This window comes from Mauremys reevesii, linkage group 3 (assembly GCF_016161935.1).
Source record: "Mauremys reevesii isolate NIE-2019 linkage group 3, ASM1616193v1, whole genome shotgun sequence".
Lineage (NCBI taxonomy): Eukaryota > Metazoa > Chordata > Testudines > Geoemydidae > Mauremys > Mauremys reevesii.
The window spans coordinates 69,650,249-69,667,819 of NC_052625.1; the positions used below are offsets into that span (position 1 = coordinate 69,650,249).

At 41.4% G+C, this 17,571-nt stretch overlaps 1 protein-coding gene across 4 annotated transcripts in view; it reads right to left on the bottom strand.

Annotated features, from left to right (window-relative positions):
* PRKD3 (protein kinase D3) overlaps positions 1 to 17,571 on the bottom strand; it is an 83,861-nt gene that overhangs the window by 34,580 nt on the left and 31,710 nt on the right. For all 4 annotated transcript variants that reach the window (XM_039529771.1, XM_039529773.1, XM_039529772.1 and 1 more), the window contains one exon: positions 1,782 to 1,920. In XM_039529771.1, the coding sequence (XP_039385705.1) occupies positions 1,782 to 1,920 (139 nt within the window). The remainder of the gene's footprint in view (positions 1 to 1,781; positions 1,921 to 17,571) is intronic.

Here is a 17,571-nt window from a genome sequence, read left to right on the forward strand (position 1 = left end):
GCTGTTTAATACAAAAAAATACATCCCAAAATCCCATACATTTGGAGGATTTCTCATACCCACTCATGCACAGTTTTTAGCCAAACTTTTTAATCTGTTGGTATCTGTAAGATAATAGAATCATGAGTACCAAACAGTACTTGCTACTGAAGAATATTTAGTGCTGACAAACTTGGTTAGTGGGGGGTGGCGCATATGGAGCTACAAAATTAATGAGTGAAGAAAACCCAGCAGATTAAGTATAATTTAATTTTATTAAAACATTTGATAGGGTGCCTCACAAAACATTACTTAAAAGATAATTCAAAATAACTTGGAACAATATTAGGTGAATAGAGAACTGGCAGGACTGTAATCAAAGGGTAATGCTAAACCAGGCTACCAAGGTGACAACTCAAATTTTACTGTCTTATGAAGTACTCTGCCAACAAGAGACAAGGAAGAAAACTGGGTTACCATATTGCACTTTCAGTCATTAGAGTATCAGAGGGGTAGCCGTGTTAGTCTGGATCTGTAAAAGCAGCAAAGAGTCCTGTGACACCACTGTGCTATGACACATGGTTCAAGGAAACTGCCTTCCCAGTTTTGCTTGAGACAAGTCAAGGAGAACAGTGACCAATGCAATTCCTATTTCTCTGGCTGGATCTAACTCCTGTCTCAGAAACTAGGCAAGAAATTCCTCTCGGTAACCAAGGTGGCATTCTGGGCCTCAGTTATCATACCCCTGCTTTCTATTCCCCCTGGGTTACTGATATATGCCAAAGTGTTGGCTCTAAAGCCCAGGGAGGGGAGCAGGTTTCAGAGCCTGAGCCACAACGTCTACAATGCTGTTTTTAACACTATAGCGTGAGTCCTGCAGGCCATAATCTGTAGACCCGGGCTCCAAGACTCACTGCACAGATTTTAAAATGCAGAGTAGACATACTCTGTTAGGTTTCCATTTCCAACTTTACCAACAGTCCATGGATGTCTCTCCATTTATTTTAATAGGCTTTGAATCAGATCCATAAAGACCAACACCACAAAGATTCTGAAAAATGCAATGGGTTCTTTAATAACCACCACCTTTGTTTTCTGCATCATCTACAAGATCAGGGGTTCTCAAACTGGGGGTCACGAGGTTATTACATGGGAGGTCATAAGCTGTCAGCCTCCACCCCAACCCCGCTTTGCCTCCAGCATTTATAATGGTGTTAAATATATTTAAAAGTGTTTTTAATTTATAAGGGGGGGGTCACATTCGGAGGCTTGCTATGTGAAAGGGGTCACCAGTACAAAAGTTTGAGAACCACTGTACAAGATGGTTCACTCAAGCAACACAATGTCTCATAACACCACATCCTTACAGGTAATGATTCAGAAGACTCATCTACATTAGCACACTTTTTTGCTGTAATCCACTACTGATGGAAATTGTAAAATAGAAAGGGTGCAGACCTAGGTATAAACAACATGGTTGCTGGGGGAAAAGGGGAGGTGGAAGGAAACCACACCTGAGTTCTAGCTATACTTTAGCTTCCACAGTTAATACCAGAGTTTGAGGATTAAGACCACAAAGTTTGCTAGTGCAGATGCAGTCACAGGGAAGACAAATTCACTGAATCAAATACCATTTCAGGGAACACTCTGGATTTATTTGGAAATCTGCCTCAAAGCCTGCTCAGCCAAATAGCTTCAAGACCCACAGCCCATGGTTATATTGTTGCAGACAGTGTACTGTAATACTGTGACTGTTTTATTCAATAAGAAGAATGGCTTCATTACAACTACAAAGGACTTACCAGAAAGCACAACCTCAACAAGATCTCCTTCATGTATCTCTTCTGCTGATGTAATCCTCTGCAAAATATTTTCCGAGTTCAGGTCATGGCGAAAGAGGAGAATTTTGTCATACATGCCAAAGAAACCACACTCTGGGAACTGCAACAAAAAAGACTCAAAATTAGCACATGCCATAGTTTGCTACATCCCATAAACTGAATATTTTCTATATGACTACAGAACTTTTGTGTGCTGCAAGCATTCCACTAGAGCACCATGATGCGGTTAATAACTTATTTTTCAGAAGTTGAGGTTATCGACTTGAAATACAGCACAGGCTAAAAAAAGGCAGAAATTAAATATGTATATTAAAATGGGAAACTTCCTAAAACTACACTAAAAAGAAAGAGGCTTTTAGCCATGTTTTCTTGCTATCATTGATGCTGATACACCGATGGAGAATTACAGGTCTGAATTTTGCCAGATGCAGCCAATGATTCTAGAACTAATTTGATCCATTTAAAGGAAAATAAGACCTGCAAGTTCAATATGCAATCTGAAAGCCAGGCTTTGCTCTAACTCAACATCACCACCAGTAATCCTAATCCAGCAGAGGTGCTATTCAAGTATGTACCTTTGTAAACATTCACCTCCAGATAAGATTATATAACTAAACTTAGTTAACACTTCTGTTGATATGTGAGACAGAGAAGAATCCAACTCAGTGTCCTACAACTCTTTAGATTCACAGGCATAAAAAGAGTAAAATCTTATTTTTGTCAAAGACAGCAGATAGGACTCTGAATACACACAGGGAGCAAATATGCTTACAACACTGTCATTTTTCTGACCATACCTTACTTGACTCCATGTTTGCCCATTTTCCAAGAGTATTGTTATCAATTGTTGGCAGTAGGAAAGAAGAGTTTTGTTTTCTTTGGACCATGTACATCAATATAGTAGTTCACACAGGAAAAGGAGAACCCAAATGGGTCCTGGAGAGCAGTGAAAACCTATCATCCCAGCCTCCCCCATTCTTGCGTCCAAACAGTTTGTACTCAGAGGTTGGGTGAAAAGGAATATACAAAAGCAGTTTGTAGAATGGAGGAAGGAAAACATAGGAGAGACATGTCACAGTATACAACAAGGGACAAAACTTTTAATTAAAAAGTGAAGTTTGGATTACAATTTCTTTACATACCCAGTAAACATAAAATATACACATTAAACATTCATGGTACCACATTACTTAAGTACCATACAGCATATAATTTTCTTTAGCCAAGGGAACTGATGGTGTATTTCTGCCAGGGAATTTGTACAGATTCAATGATTGTGTCCATTGTTTCTGTATTTTCTTCTTTTTTATGTCATTTGAAAAGAAATGGGCTTGGATTGTAACTAAATTTTGAGATTTGAAAACCATTCTAATGCTTCTTGGGTAGCCACCGCGTTCCCCCTTGTGCCACCACTGCAAATACGAATGGGTCAGTTGTCTGATGCATCGCATTGTTTGTAGCTAACCAGTCACAATATGGCGATTCTTTGATTTTCCATTTGTGATGGAGATATCCACACCCCCTTAGCACTGTCCAAACACCGGTTGAGTGCAGTCCACTGCCTGTGGGGAAGGCAGAATGTTAGGACATCTTTCGCTGGATCTTCAGTCAGGTCTTCAAAATATCCCACAAGCGGCCCAAGATTCAAGCCAGCGAGTTCTTGCGTCCTTTCCATTGGCCTGTAGCATTGACACACAGATCCAGAAAGGCTTCCTGGATTTGAATGGGGAAAGTAGCAACGAAATGAGGTCTTAGTGTATCAGCAGACCCAGAGTGGCCAGGATCCTCTTGTACTCCTGGACCCCACCAATGACTCACCTGATGTTGGCTGGCACAGTGCCCGCCAAAACTGGTAACCATAGTATTGGCATTGATTTGAGAGAGCTGCTAACCATTGTGAGGATATCACCGATTTCAGTGTCAGTGAGATTGGTGTGGGAGTTGTTTTACCAAACTGGCATACAACACTCCACCATTGGCAAGACCAGGGCTTGTACTGACATTCAAAGCGTGCTTGCACATCCCCAGGATATGCTTGTGAGCTTCTTGATAATATTAACCCTTGTCTTTATCTTCTTTTTGGTGTTGTCAACATGTTGGTGACAGCTTGGCATCTGATCAAGGGTAACTCCAAAGTACTCAGGATTGTGGTCATGGAGTAGAGGCAGACCACAGATGTCCACTTTCCTTGGCACTTCAGCCTCATGGTTATTCAAATGGAAGGCAGAGACAGGTGTTTTCAAAGTGTTGGGTTTCAGTTGCCAAGCTCTGAAATACTTCTCAAATGTCCAGAGATAGTTGTGCATGACCTTTTCTGTGGCCTTCAAAGATGATGCTTGCATTGCTTGCACAGTGTCATCTTCATACATGAATTTACGGTATGATGTGACCAGAATGTTGCTGGTACAGAGAGAACAGTGCAGGCACTAAAATGGATCCATGTGGGCGGCTATTGTTCAATCTCCACGATGTGTTGGCAGATTCACCAAGGTGTACAGTGATTTTTCTGTTACTCAGCATCTCAGTGATAAGTATGATGGTTGATTAGCACCGAAAAGCTAATTAGTTCAGCAGGAGACTTCTGCGCCATACAGTATCTTATGCAGAAGGTCAATGAATGCTGCCACTGTTTTTAATTTTCACTGGTAGTCAGATTTTATGTAGCTGGTTAAGGCCAGCACCTAGTCACAGCAGTTGCAACTAGTTCTAAATCTGGCCTACTCTTTGGTGACCAGTAGCTCCAGTATCAGCTACAATCTTTGAAGTAGGAGCTGCTCCAGTTTATAGCAACTGCTAAGGAGGGAGATGAGCCAGTATCTTTTGGGGGTCAGGGGCCTCTTTTCCAGGCTTCAAAATGGCTATGATCTTATTTCCTTACCAGTTGGTAAGGAAAATTTCCTTCCTTATGCCAGCATTTCTTCAACAACACTGGTGTGACCATCTTTATTTTACTGGGCATGCCATCCATGTTTACTTTGGATGACCACTGTGTACAATACTCAAGAGTCACCAGGTTTCCAGCAGTTGTTAGTGCATAGCACTCAGAATGTACTTGAGCGGTCATGAAAATAGGCAGCTCTTGTTCAGTGCCAGTGGGTATCACACACACATCAGGAAGAAAAGAAAAGACAGCTTGGTGGATACTGTGGCACATTTCCATCTACAAACACTGGTTGAGATTATCCATCCCACGTTCCCAGTCATTGTGAAGCTGATTCATTGTGCTTCCGAAGAAGAAGCAGGCTGTTTGGATCAGGCAGGAAGAATATTATATGTTCCACACACAAGCTTGTTACTCTTTTCTTCAGTTGTATTCTGGAAAGAGGTTATGGCAGCATAACCATGTTCTCAAAAGCAGAGCATTGTAAACCATCAAACATGAGCTGATAGAGAACAAAATTCCATCACTGTCATGCGATATTACCAACACCTCCCCACTTATTTGCTAAGTAAGCAATCTCCAGTATTTATTGCCAACTTCACTCTCTATCCAAGCAGAATCATCCACAGATGAATCTTGGTAACTGGCATTTGTCCATGAATTATCAGAAAGTAGTATTTTTCCATCAAGCTCCCAAAGGTCTGTGTCGGGGGAGGAGATAAAGAGGGTGGGAATGTCTGTACAGCCATAGTCTGTGCCTGAATCATAAGAAGAGATTTTGTAACACACACACTGATGCGTTGTAAAAGTAATATTTCCCATGTTTGGCTAACCAAACTCCCACCTCTTCCTCACCATTTCAGACTAGATACTAGGGATCAGTAATAGCATGCTAGGGTGTCATAAGTCACTTTTACTCAAAATATTAGAATTTTATAATTGGCCTTCTAGACTTGGTTCTTAATGTCTTGGTTACTGTTCATTTTCGGGTGGTTTTTATTGGCAAAGCCAGCTTCTCCAGGGTGACCTCATCTGCACTTTCTTGGCCTCAGAATGTAAGCGTATTTTGGCTTCCAGTGTACTTTGGTACTGCTCCAGCTCACTACAGCTGGCTGTGAGGGAAAATAGGATATGGAGTAATGAATTAAAAGAGAAAACAGAGTGTGAAGAATTAAGAGAACTGCATTAAGCAGAGCATACATACTATGGCCTTAAATGCTGTAAATAAGAGTAATACACAGTACACCTCTACCCCAATATAATGCTGTCCTTGGGAGCCAAAAAAATCTTACCGCGTTATAGGTTAAAACGCGTTATATCGAACTTGCTTTGATCCACCGGAGTGTGCAGCCTCCCCAAGCACTGCTTTACCATGTTATATCCAAATTTGTGTTATATCGGGGTAGAGGTGTACCTCTAATTTTAAGATCTGTACTCAAAATTTTGACTTCTCCAGTGTCTGTCTCTCTCTCTCTCAGGACTGCCTCTTTGCCATCCTTCCAGGAAGCGGTTATCAACCATATTAGTGATAAATTCTTCCTTCTCGATGAAGCAATGCTACACCATGGCAGGTGGACATCTGAATGTTCAGTTACCAATAGCGATGTCTCATATATGTGGTGTTTTAACACCCTTAAACAATTACTTGTCTCCTTGTAAACCATAGCCAGCAGAGAATCTGATGATTCAGAGAGGTGCTTATTGTATTCAGCAGAACATTAGAGGATATCCTCTAAGACAGTGGTTCCCAAACTTTAACAACCCATGAACCCCTTTCAGGAAAATATCAAATCTCACGTACCCCCTCCTAAAAATGAATATTTCCAGGGATTTTCTCCCTTATCGGAGCATAAATTATAGAAGCAGTGATCTTGGAAATAATTTGGGTTTTTTACGACACTATTACATACTATTCATTATTACATTATTTATCATTACATTATTAATTTGATTACATTACGAAAACAGCAACACTCTTCCAAGATTTCACCTCTGTAGCTCATATCACTTTGATTAAGCCTCCTACATGTTTCATCAAGGAGTACCAGACGTGAAACAGCATGAAGGTATTTAAGAAGCCAACTCAAATAAAGAATTCCTCCCACAAGCATTCGGGTCTTGAGCAGGACAACAAAGCTTAAACTTGTTCTTCATAATTTTAAAAACAACACTAGCAGCCTATTTAATTTTAGAAACAGCAAAAAATATCCACCTCCCTTTCCATTTCTTATAAGGAGTCTTGAAGTTTAAATCTCCTGAGTGTGATGGATGCACTTGCTTTGATCTGCATAGTTCTTGGAAGTCCGGAATCATCGGAGAAAGATAAAGTCTCAGGTCTGGTTCAGCATTGAGTCTGCTTCTGTATTTGATTTTCAGATGTGCATATAAGGAAAATACTTTCTTGCGTAAGTATGTTGTTGAAAACGGTAACAAAACTATCCTAACTTTTTCTGCCATCTTAAACTCAGCCAAAAGTTGATCAATGACAGATTTCTGAAACTCCTTTTCAGTTCGTAATCACAGGAGATCTCAATCAATTTCTCTTTTTCCTCAGTGCTCAATATCTGTGTTGAGAAAGCGGTATCATCAAAGGGGTTGCAAATCCAGTTATCACCACCTGACATAGCTGGAAAGTATTGCCTGAACGTTGCACAAAGTCCTTTTAGGTGTGCAGTTATATTGGTTTTAGTGTACTGATCCAAACAAAGGTTATGTTCCGCCAGGAAGTCATGGTCACGGGGCTCAGGCTGCCGGCTGCCAGCCACCCGCACCCAGGGTCCCTAGGGATGTGTCTGTCTGCCATTATAGAATTTTTTCTGAGACCCCCCCTGATACATTTCACAAACCCCTAAGGGTTCGCAAACCTCAGTTTGGGAAACACTGCTCTAAGAGAAAACCACATGAAGTATATATTGTATATATGTGTGTGCAGGGGGGGTGGTATACACACACACACACACCCCCCAATACCTATATATACACATTCCTAAACACAAAAAAGGGTGATATATTACATTTACTGCCTTCTTAACCTGTACTCATCCTCTGAGCCTCAAACAGTATCCACTGAAAATCAGGGCCGATTCTAGGATTTTTGCCACCCCAAGCCAAAAAAATCCCCAAAAAACCCAACTTCCGAGAGCGCAACTGCTGAAGGAAAAAAAAAAAAGAGGAGGGTTAGGGGGTGGCTGGAATGCCGCCCCTGGAATTGTGCCACCCCAAGCACATGCTTGGTTTGCTAGTGCCTAGAGCCAGTCCTGCTGAAAACAAAATGCAACTACATGCAAAAAGTGTTTCCATCTTTTTTCTCTCAAAAAAAAAAATTCTATTGGCTTGATTTCCAGGATGTACAATACTCAGTCATAGGCCAGTAACTAATTTGAAGCTTGATATCTTAGAGAATATCAGTGCAGAAATGGAAGTTTTTTATGCCATTAGAAAGAATTAAATGATATGCCCATACAAAGGTATTAGATTTCCACATTTAGCCATAGCAGAATTCTAAGTATCAGATCTTATTATCATGGCATTATGTACAGAAGAGTAATTTTATGTTATTTAAAGATTTGTGAAATGTATTTATAATTAATTTCTCTCTGAAGCCTGGCCTGCTGAAATCATTATACTAACAAAATCTAACTTTAGAGGCAGAGGGGTTACAAAATATAGCTTCAGTAAAAATATATGAAGACTCAAACATAATAAAATAGCTTTTGTTTACAAGGTATGGCATGTAAAGGATACATGATGGTTTAATATGGTATGACGGTTATAACATTTGGGATGTCTGGAAAATTCACAACCTCATCACTCAAGAGCACTGCAGCTATTAGAAACTCAGAATAAAACCTTTTTTTTACCATACCATGTTTTATATGATATTTTTATTGCAATGTATTTTAACATTTTGTTCAAGTCCCCATCACCATAATTATTAGATTGCATAGCAAAGTCCCAGGTTGCTTTTATAGAGTGTTCAGCCTTGCGTTATAAGAAGCTTTGCTAGGAGTAGGAATCTTTAATTTGGGGGAGAGAGATGTGCCTGTAAACGTTATTTTGATTATGGAGGAAAACTTTACCAAAGAGGAAAATATTGCAGCTTGACCTCAAGGGGGTCAAACTCTAAATTAATCATCTCTACTAAAAATTCATTCCACCACCAGACCCCAACGGAGAATGCCTTATCTCTGGCTCTCATATATTTAATATAACTACCATCAATGTTTCAATTGAAGGAAACAGGTTCTCTCACATCTTTGGTGGAACTCATCCCCTTCTCTGGCTATTACTAAACCATCTCTACCAGAAGACTTATCCCTGACACAAAAGTAAATACTTTTGCCTTTAGAAAGCAACACATTGCAAATATATTAAATGTTACATATCTTTGTGAGGGGGGGCATGTCAGAACCTCTGATAAAGACTATTAACTCATTCAAAATTACTCAGTTTGTGACCTGCTTAAAAAAATTGCCTATGTCACTTGTATAATCAGCCTGGACCAGATATTTTAGTTAATATAAATAAAGCATTGCTCATAGGAACCCAGGGATCCTACAGATTTTTAACAGCTTGTAGCATATTACCTTCAACATAAGTAGCACTTACCCTTCCACCAGACTGCTTCAAGTTTTCATGACTGAGAAAAGCCAGTCTAGAAATATCTTTTTTTGGGGGGGGGAAGGGTGAAGGGAGAGAGACACGATACAAGAGTTTTCTACTGATCATAGAAGAGATTTTAAAGCACTTTAAAATTCAGATCTGATCCATTGGGGGGAAGGGATTTTCTTTAATGTTAGCTTTTTCTGTAAAAATCTACTTTGTACTACACCACATCAAGGTCAAACTCTGCCAGCAAAGCCAATATAGTCTACTCAAATTGAAGTAACCAGCTGCTAGTGGTTTCAGCATTTTATTCTGTTCCAAAGCCCCAAGTGCATGTGTGAGTTTAAAATGTAACAAATATAAAAGAGGAAAGACAAGACTCTCTCTACACTAGTGTTCTCAACCTGTGGCCAAATCAGCACACAGCTGTGGCCCTTGTGACATCCTCAGGGCCATAACTAGGGTACGACGGGAGGGGCACTTGCCCTGGGATCAGAGCCGGGGGGGGGGGGAGATGAGGGGGGTTGCAAAAAATGGCACAGCACAGGATCGGGCCCAGAATTGGGCCCCCTCCCCCGAGCAGGATCAGGCCGAGCAGCATCGCCCTCACCAACCCTCCCGCAGGATCGGGCCCTGCAGCAGCAAGAGACCAGGTGCTCAGCACCCCCCCCCACCATGCAGCATCACAGGTCCAATGACCCCAGCTGGAGCAGGCTACCCGGCACTAGGATCACTAGCAGCATGTGGGCAGAGCTGTCATAACAAATACTAAACTTGGTGGGATAACTCACATGATTGGAGTACTGTCATGGATGGATATAAACTGTTCAGGAAGGATAGGCAGAGCAGAAAAGGTGAGGGAGTTGCGTTGTATGTAAGAGAGCAGTATGACTGCTCAGAGCTCCAGTATGAATCTGCAGAAAAACCTGAGAGTCTCTGGATTAAATTTAGAAGTCTGAACAACAAGGGTGATGTCGTGGTGGGAGTCTGCTACAGACCACCAGACCAGGGGGATGAGATGGACGAGGCTTTCTTCCAGCAACTAACAGAAGTTGCTAGATCACAGGCCCTGGTTCTCATGGGTGACTTTAATCACCCTGATATCTGCTGGGAGAGCAATACAGCAGTGCACAGACAATCCAGGAAGTTTCTGGAAAGTGTAGGGGACAATTTCCTGGTGCAAGTGCTGGAGGAACCAACTAGGGGAAAAGCTCTTCTTGACCTTCTGCTCACAAACAGGGAAGAAATAGTAGAGGAAGCAATAGTGGATGGGAACCTGGGAGGTAGTGACCATGAGATGGTCGAGTTCAGGATCCTGATACAAGGAAGAAAGGAGAGCAGTAGAACAGAGACCCTGGACTTCAGAAAAGCAGACTTTGATTCCCTCAGGGAACTGGTGGGCAAGGTCCCCTGGGAGAATAACATGACGGGGAAAGGAGTCGAGGAAAGCTGGCTGTATTTTAAAGAATCCTTATTGAGGTTGCAGGAACAAACCATCCTGATGTGTAGGAAGAAAAGTAAATATGGCAGGCGACCAGCTTGGCTTAACAGTGAAATCCTTGCTCGTCTTAAACACAAAAAAACAGCTTACAAGAAGTGGAAGATTGGACAAATAACCAGGGAGGAGTATAAAAATATTGCTCAGGCATGCAGGAGTGAAATTAGGAAGGCCAAATCACACTTGGAGTTGCAGCTAGCCGGAGATGTTAGGAGTAACAAGAAGGGTTTCTTCAGGTATGTTAGCAACAAGAAGAAAGTCAAGGAAAGTGTGGGCCCCTTGCTGAATGAGGGAGGGAACCTAGTGACAGAGGATGTGGAGAAAGCTAGTGTACTCAATGCTTTTTTTGCCTCTGTCTTCACAGACAAGGTCAGCTCCCAGACAGCTGCAATGTGCAGCACAGTATGGGGAGGAGGTGACCAGCTCTCTGTGGAGAAAGAAGTAGTTCGGGGCTATTTAGAAAAGCTGGATGAGCACAAGTCCATGGGGCCGGATGCGCTGCATCCAAGGGTGCTAAAGGAGTTGGCTGATGAGATTGCAGAGCCATTGGCCATTATCTCTGAAAAATCATGGCGATCGGGGGAGGTCCCGGATGACTGGAAAAAGGCTAATGTAGTGCCCATCTTTAAAAAAGGGAAGAAGGAAGATCCAGGGAACTACAGGCCAGTCAGTCTCACCTCAGTCCCTGGAAAAATCATGGAACAGGTCCTCAAGGAATCAATTCTGAACCACTTAAAGGAGGGGAAAGTGATCAGGAACAGTCAGCATGGATTCACCAAGGGCAAGTCATGCCTGACTAACCTAATTGCCTTCTATGATGAGATAACCGGCTCTGTGGATGAGGGGAAAGCAGTGGATGTGCTATTTCTGGACTTTAGCAAAGCTTTTGATACAGTCTCCCACAGTATTCTTGCCAGCAAGTTAAAGAAGTATGGGCTGGATGAATGGACAGTAAGGTGGATAGAAAACTGGCTAGATGGTCGGGCTCAACGGGTAGTGATCAATGGTTCCATGTCTAGCTGGCAGCCGGTATCAAGTGGAGTGCCCCAAGGGTCGGTGCTGGGGCCGGTTTTGTTCAATATCTTCATTAACGATCTGGAGGATGGGGTGGACTGCACCCTTAGCAAGTTTGCAGATGACACTAAACTGGGAGGAGTGGTTGATACGCTGGAGGGTAGGGATAGGATACAGAGGGACCTAGACAAATTAGAGGATTGGGCCAAAAGAAATATGAGGAGGTTCAACAAGGACAAGTGCAGAGTCCTGCTCTTAGGACGGAAGAATCCCATGCACTGCTACAGACTAGGGACAGAATGGCTGGGCAGCAGTTCTGCAGAAAAGGACCTAGGGGTTACGGTGGACGAAAAGCTGAATATGAGTCAACAGTGTGCCCTTGTTGCCAAGAAGGCTAATGGCATTTTGGGTTGTATAAGTAGGGGCCTATGCAGGTAGTATATATATTATGTGGATGTGGCCCACATAATATATAAAGAGCTGCATATGAGGCCCACAATGGTAAGTAGGTTGAAAACTACTACTCTACACAAACACAAAGAGGACGTATTTACAACAGAGAAGGTGATGTGGCTCGTGACATTCATACTTTGCTTTCAAAATGATTTATATGCACAGGGAGAGTTTAAGAGTTTAGAGAACAATCTGAAGTTGTAGCTCAATCCTATTAAAGTTCCATATTTAATTACAATTTTAAAATGACTGTTAGACAAAAAGACTATTAGTTAACTAAACCTTGAAAAATTACAAATGATTCAAAGTTATCAAACTAAATTTTCAACTAGATAGTAATTCTCACCTCCACCTACCAGAAACAAAAAGAAATCAAGGGAGATACCACCTCCAAAATGAAAAGCTACACTGACAACTATGCTAAGTAAATGCTCACGGAAAATATCAACAGCTTAACAGAGAGGTAATCCTTCCAATAATTGAATTTTACCATTTATGCTCTTATTTTTCATCCAGGCAGAACATTTCATCCAATGCTGAACATGTTTGGAACAGTCTCTTAAATCAGTAGTTGTCTAACTGAGAAAGTGTCTTGGACAGTTTTCACTTTGCTGGATAACAGTAACAAAGAAATGATCCTTGTAAAATGTTCTGACATTTTTGAGTTAAGGGCTTATTTAAGTTCAATGCATTAGTTTTCTAAAATGAAAGAGTTGTTGATAAACTGTTTTGAGTGCAACTGCCATATTTATATAAATATAAAAGACCAATCTTTAATCTTTGTTAAAAATACTTGTACTTTAGTCCATTTTAAATCTCTTTACTTCCTTGTTATAGAAAGAAGAGCTTCCTCCCCAATAAAGTTGCTTATCAATTAAGCTGCAGCAATGAAGACAAGTGAGATTCGGGGGATGTAGCACCCAAGAAGATATGAGACTGGAAGGCCAGGGCGAGAAAACAACAGAGATATGTGCACCCCAAGCCCTACAAAACATGTTTCTTCCTCACCCTGCCAAAGACATCAAACCAGGTCATAGGGGCACTGCTGGGGGAGATCAGATGGCCACTGAGTGCTGATTTCCCCACCTCCCCATAAGAGATGTGAACTGTTGGCCAGTCAGCTACTACTACTACTCTCCCAGTGGCCCCCACCGACAACCAGGGCGTTCAAACGATCTTCTGTAAGTCACCATATAACCTCTGTGTCTCCATTTGTAAAAATGAGAATTAAATGTTCCTGCATCATAGGGATATCAAGCTTCATTCACAAATGTTTATAAAGTGCTTTGTGAGCTGTAGACTGCAGGTACTTTAGTATTATTAATAATAAAAGTTGGTATGTTAACGCCTAATTCAATTCTATGCATATGACGACTCCCAGTTAGAGCATACCAACTACACATTATAGAATAATTTACTTCAGCAACAGGGAGAAAGCCAGCATGCAGGCACTTGGTATCAGGGTCACCTATGTCTGCCTGCAATGAGAAGTGAGAATTTTTATGGATGCAATGACGGTTCTACTAATCAAGGGAGACAACCATTGACAGAGAGCAAGGATTGACAGTCCTCTCTCAGGACAGATCATACAGAATCAACTATGCACCACGGATCCACCAACAAGCAGTTTCTAGGGGGCTAGACTGCAGGAATCATTTTCTATTTCTTTTTATGAAGATTGTTCAGTTAATTTTTTCCTTGTTCTGTGCTTTTAGGGCATATGCGCCAGAAATTTCCCCCCAGTTAACTAGAAATCACGTAGGAAGGTGAAAAATATGTTTGGTTATAAAGTTTAAGCTGTAACTAAACCTATTTAACCATCCTCATATACAAGTCCTAGATTAAAACTCATTGTAGTAATTGTAAATCATTAAAAAAATTATAAACACAAAGCAACTAGCTCACAGGAAAACTACAGTTAAGAGACTGTTCACGTCGTGTGGAAATCCCCTTTGTAGCTGCAAATCATAAAACATACCAGACACTCTTTCCACATTCAGGAAAGTACTCTTTCCTTACTAAAAAACAGCTTCAAAAGTCTCTCACCATTAGGATCTAATTCCAAAGTGTCTGAAGCAAGGTGTAAGAATTACAGTATTGCTACGAACTTTGAGACTTGACTCTCAAACAAATGACATGCTCTATAGGATAGGTTAAATTAGTTTCTGAAAAGGAAAGCATTGATGGAAGATGTCTGTGTCAGATTGATGTATGCAAGTAAAATCAATTTAATGTAGGAGGCTACCTTGTGTGTTAGAAATGAAGACTACGTACTACAGGTAAGGCTGCGAGTCTTTCATGAAGGTCACAGTAGTCACAGATTCCATGACTTTCCGTGACTTCCAGAGCTGCAGTGGCTGACCCCAAGGCCTCCCCAGCAGCTAGGGCGGCCCCAGGGCCAGCCACACCAGCCACTGTTCGGGCAGCCGCAGGCAGCTGGTCCTGGGCGCTGACCCGAAGCAGTCGTCTGGGAAGACCAGTCTGGGAGGAGCGGCAGGGGCCCCGAGCCACCTCCCCTCCCAGGAGTAGCGACAGGGCCCCCGGGCCGCCCCATATCTGCAACTGTATATGCTATATTGTTTCCCCCTCTTAAAAAAACTCACTTTTGATTTTAAGAACAGGCAATCATTTATTTTAGGGGAATATATTTTTCAACCTTTTGGTAATCTGTCTCTTGAGATACAAACCTCAGATAAGATACATAAGAATCCCACCACAAAATCTGTACCGTATCTATATACATGCATAGGTCACAGCATCCTCACCTGAAGGCAATTTATTACAGACCTAACCTTCATTTTCTATAACCGGTTTTGAACTAAACAGTCATTCAAGAAACCAAGGCCTTGTCTGCATTATAATGCTCAATCATTTTTGCGTCTGTTGATGCAAAAAAAGATTGCATCATTTGCCAACTTCAACTAGCTGTAAGGTTAGCTGTTGTGTCTACACTAGGGTTGCCTCACAATGATTACAACAACAGAGCTGTCACCTTTTACAGCTATCAAAAGGTAACTACCTCAGCTGGCTAACCTTTTTAAATCAGCAGCTGAGAGTCTCCTTTGTGCCCCTCATTATACCTTCAGCATATTTAATATCTCCCCAATACCAGGGAGAGCCCCCTAGCCACACCACTCCAATATTAACTGCTCCGTCTTTGCCCCATCACACAGTCCAGCTTGCAGGTCCACATCTGGCAATCCTGCAGTGGAAATCCAGTTGAGGCTGCATACTCTGCCCCATCCCCAAGATCCATCACAGCATCCTCCTCCCACCTCCAGCTCTGGAATTCCTCAGCTAGAGAACTACTGGTTGTTTGCCAGCTACAAGCCCTGCTCTGATGAGCCACAGGTGTTTCGTCAGCATATCTGTAGTTGGCTGGGCTTCAGCAGAAGGAGTGGAGCTGGCAGCTTTATTCCTCACAGCCCTTCAGCTACCCTCCCGCACCTCACCCATTCCCAGTTGCATTTGTAGGGGCAGTGAGGAGCTCAACTACCAGCTCCACACTTCTGCTGCCATCTCAGCTAACAAGCAGTATGTGGATCTCTGGCCAATAGCCTCACTGGCAAACAACCGGCAGGGGTTTTATATTCCAAAAAGAGTGTCTTTTAGAAAAGCAACTTAAAGCTAAACTTTGCATACATTCTTATTTTCAAGCAATATTATAAAAAACACCAGAAATTCTCCCTTTCGTAGTGCAGTAAGTAGTAAAGCTTTTCTGGTTTATCTTCCAGACAATTACATGAATAAATATCTGAGGGGGAACCATCAGACCCTTTTTCAATTTTTTATTTTTTTAGAGAGATTCACAAGATAAATTAAAATTTAAAACAAAATACAGATGAGTGGGTTTAAGAACTGTTTTTTATTTTTAAGAACAGTGACCCAGCCACTCCCAGTCTTTACTCAGGCCTAATTTGATGGTGTCAAGTTTACAAATTAACTCCAGTTCTGCAGTGTCTTGTTGAAGTCTGTTTTTGAAGTTTTTTTTAATTTTTGTTGAAGAATGGCGACTTTTAAGTCTGTTATTCTTAAAAAAAAAAACCTTCAAAAACAGAATTCAACAAGAAACTGCAGATTGACTGGAGTTAATTTGTAAACTTGACACCATCAAATTAGGCCTGAGTAAAGACTGGGAGTGGCTGGGTCACTACAAAAAATAATTTTCCGTCTGTTGATAGTCACACCTTCTTGGCAACTGTTGGGAATGGGCAACATCCACCATGATTAAATTGGCCTCTTTAGGACTAACCCCCCACTTAGTGAGGCAACTTCCATCTTTTCATGTGCTGTATATTTATACCTGATTACTGTATTTTTCACTCCATGCATCTGATGAAGTGGGTTATAGCCCATGAAAGCTTATGCCCAAATAAATTTTAGTCTCTAAGGTGCCACAAGGACCCCTTGTTGTTTTTACTGATACAGACTAACAACGGCTACCCCTCTGAAACCTGTCACCAAACAATCTGCAATTTTTCAATGTATAAAATTTAATCCCAGTATTATTAAATATCCTAAAAGCAAAATGGAGCCTGTTCTTAAGTATAACAGTTCCAGAAGAGCATCTAACAGGATATCACATGGGGGAAGTCTGCTTATACAACAGATTGTGCCTTGGTATACTTACATTGACATCAGTGCAGTTACATCAGGAATTAACTTTGCCCTTTGTTCTAGTGGTACTTACTAACGTTTCAGGAAGCAATACTTCATTATCCACTTTATATAACAATATTACTGGAATTAAATTGAGGACCTTAAAGCAGTGTACAGCAACTAGTGTTGCTGGAGTGAAAAAAACAACTGGTTTTTTTCCTCTATCTTGGCAATAATTGAAAATTATTCTGGTTCAAGTTCCAGAACTTACATTGCATAATTCTGGACCAATCGTCAAAAACTCTTACACAAGGGACAAGTGAAGGCGGATACTGTTTTACAGTCCAATAGCTCATGACCCACCATAACTCAAAACAAATGCTTGCACCATTTGAAAGTTAATCCCAACTTCTTTCTAATGTCACAAAACATCTGTAATCTTGTCAATTTTTATAATTAACTGAAGTCACATCATTCTGATTACCATCTTGTGTCCTCAGCCAGCTACCCACCCCAATACTTAAAATCATGTCAGAATTCATGCCATTGTCTGGAAAACTAGACTTCAAAATCCAGTACTAGAGATATTTTCTCCACCCCCTGCCTTGCCATATAGACATTACTTCACTGGAGCTGCCACCTGGTACACTAGAAAGCCCAGCATGTGTCAATGCCTTGGCGCAAACACACACACCTCCTCC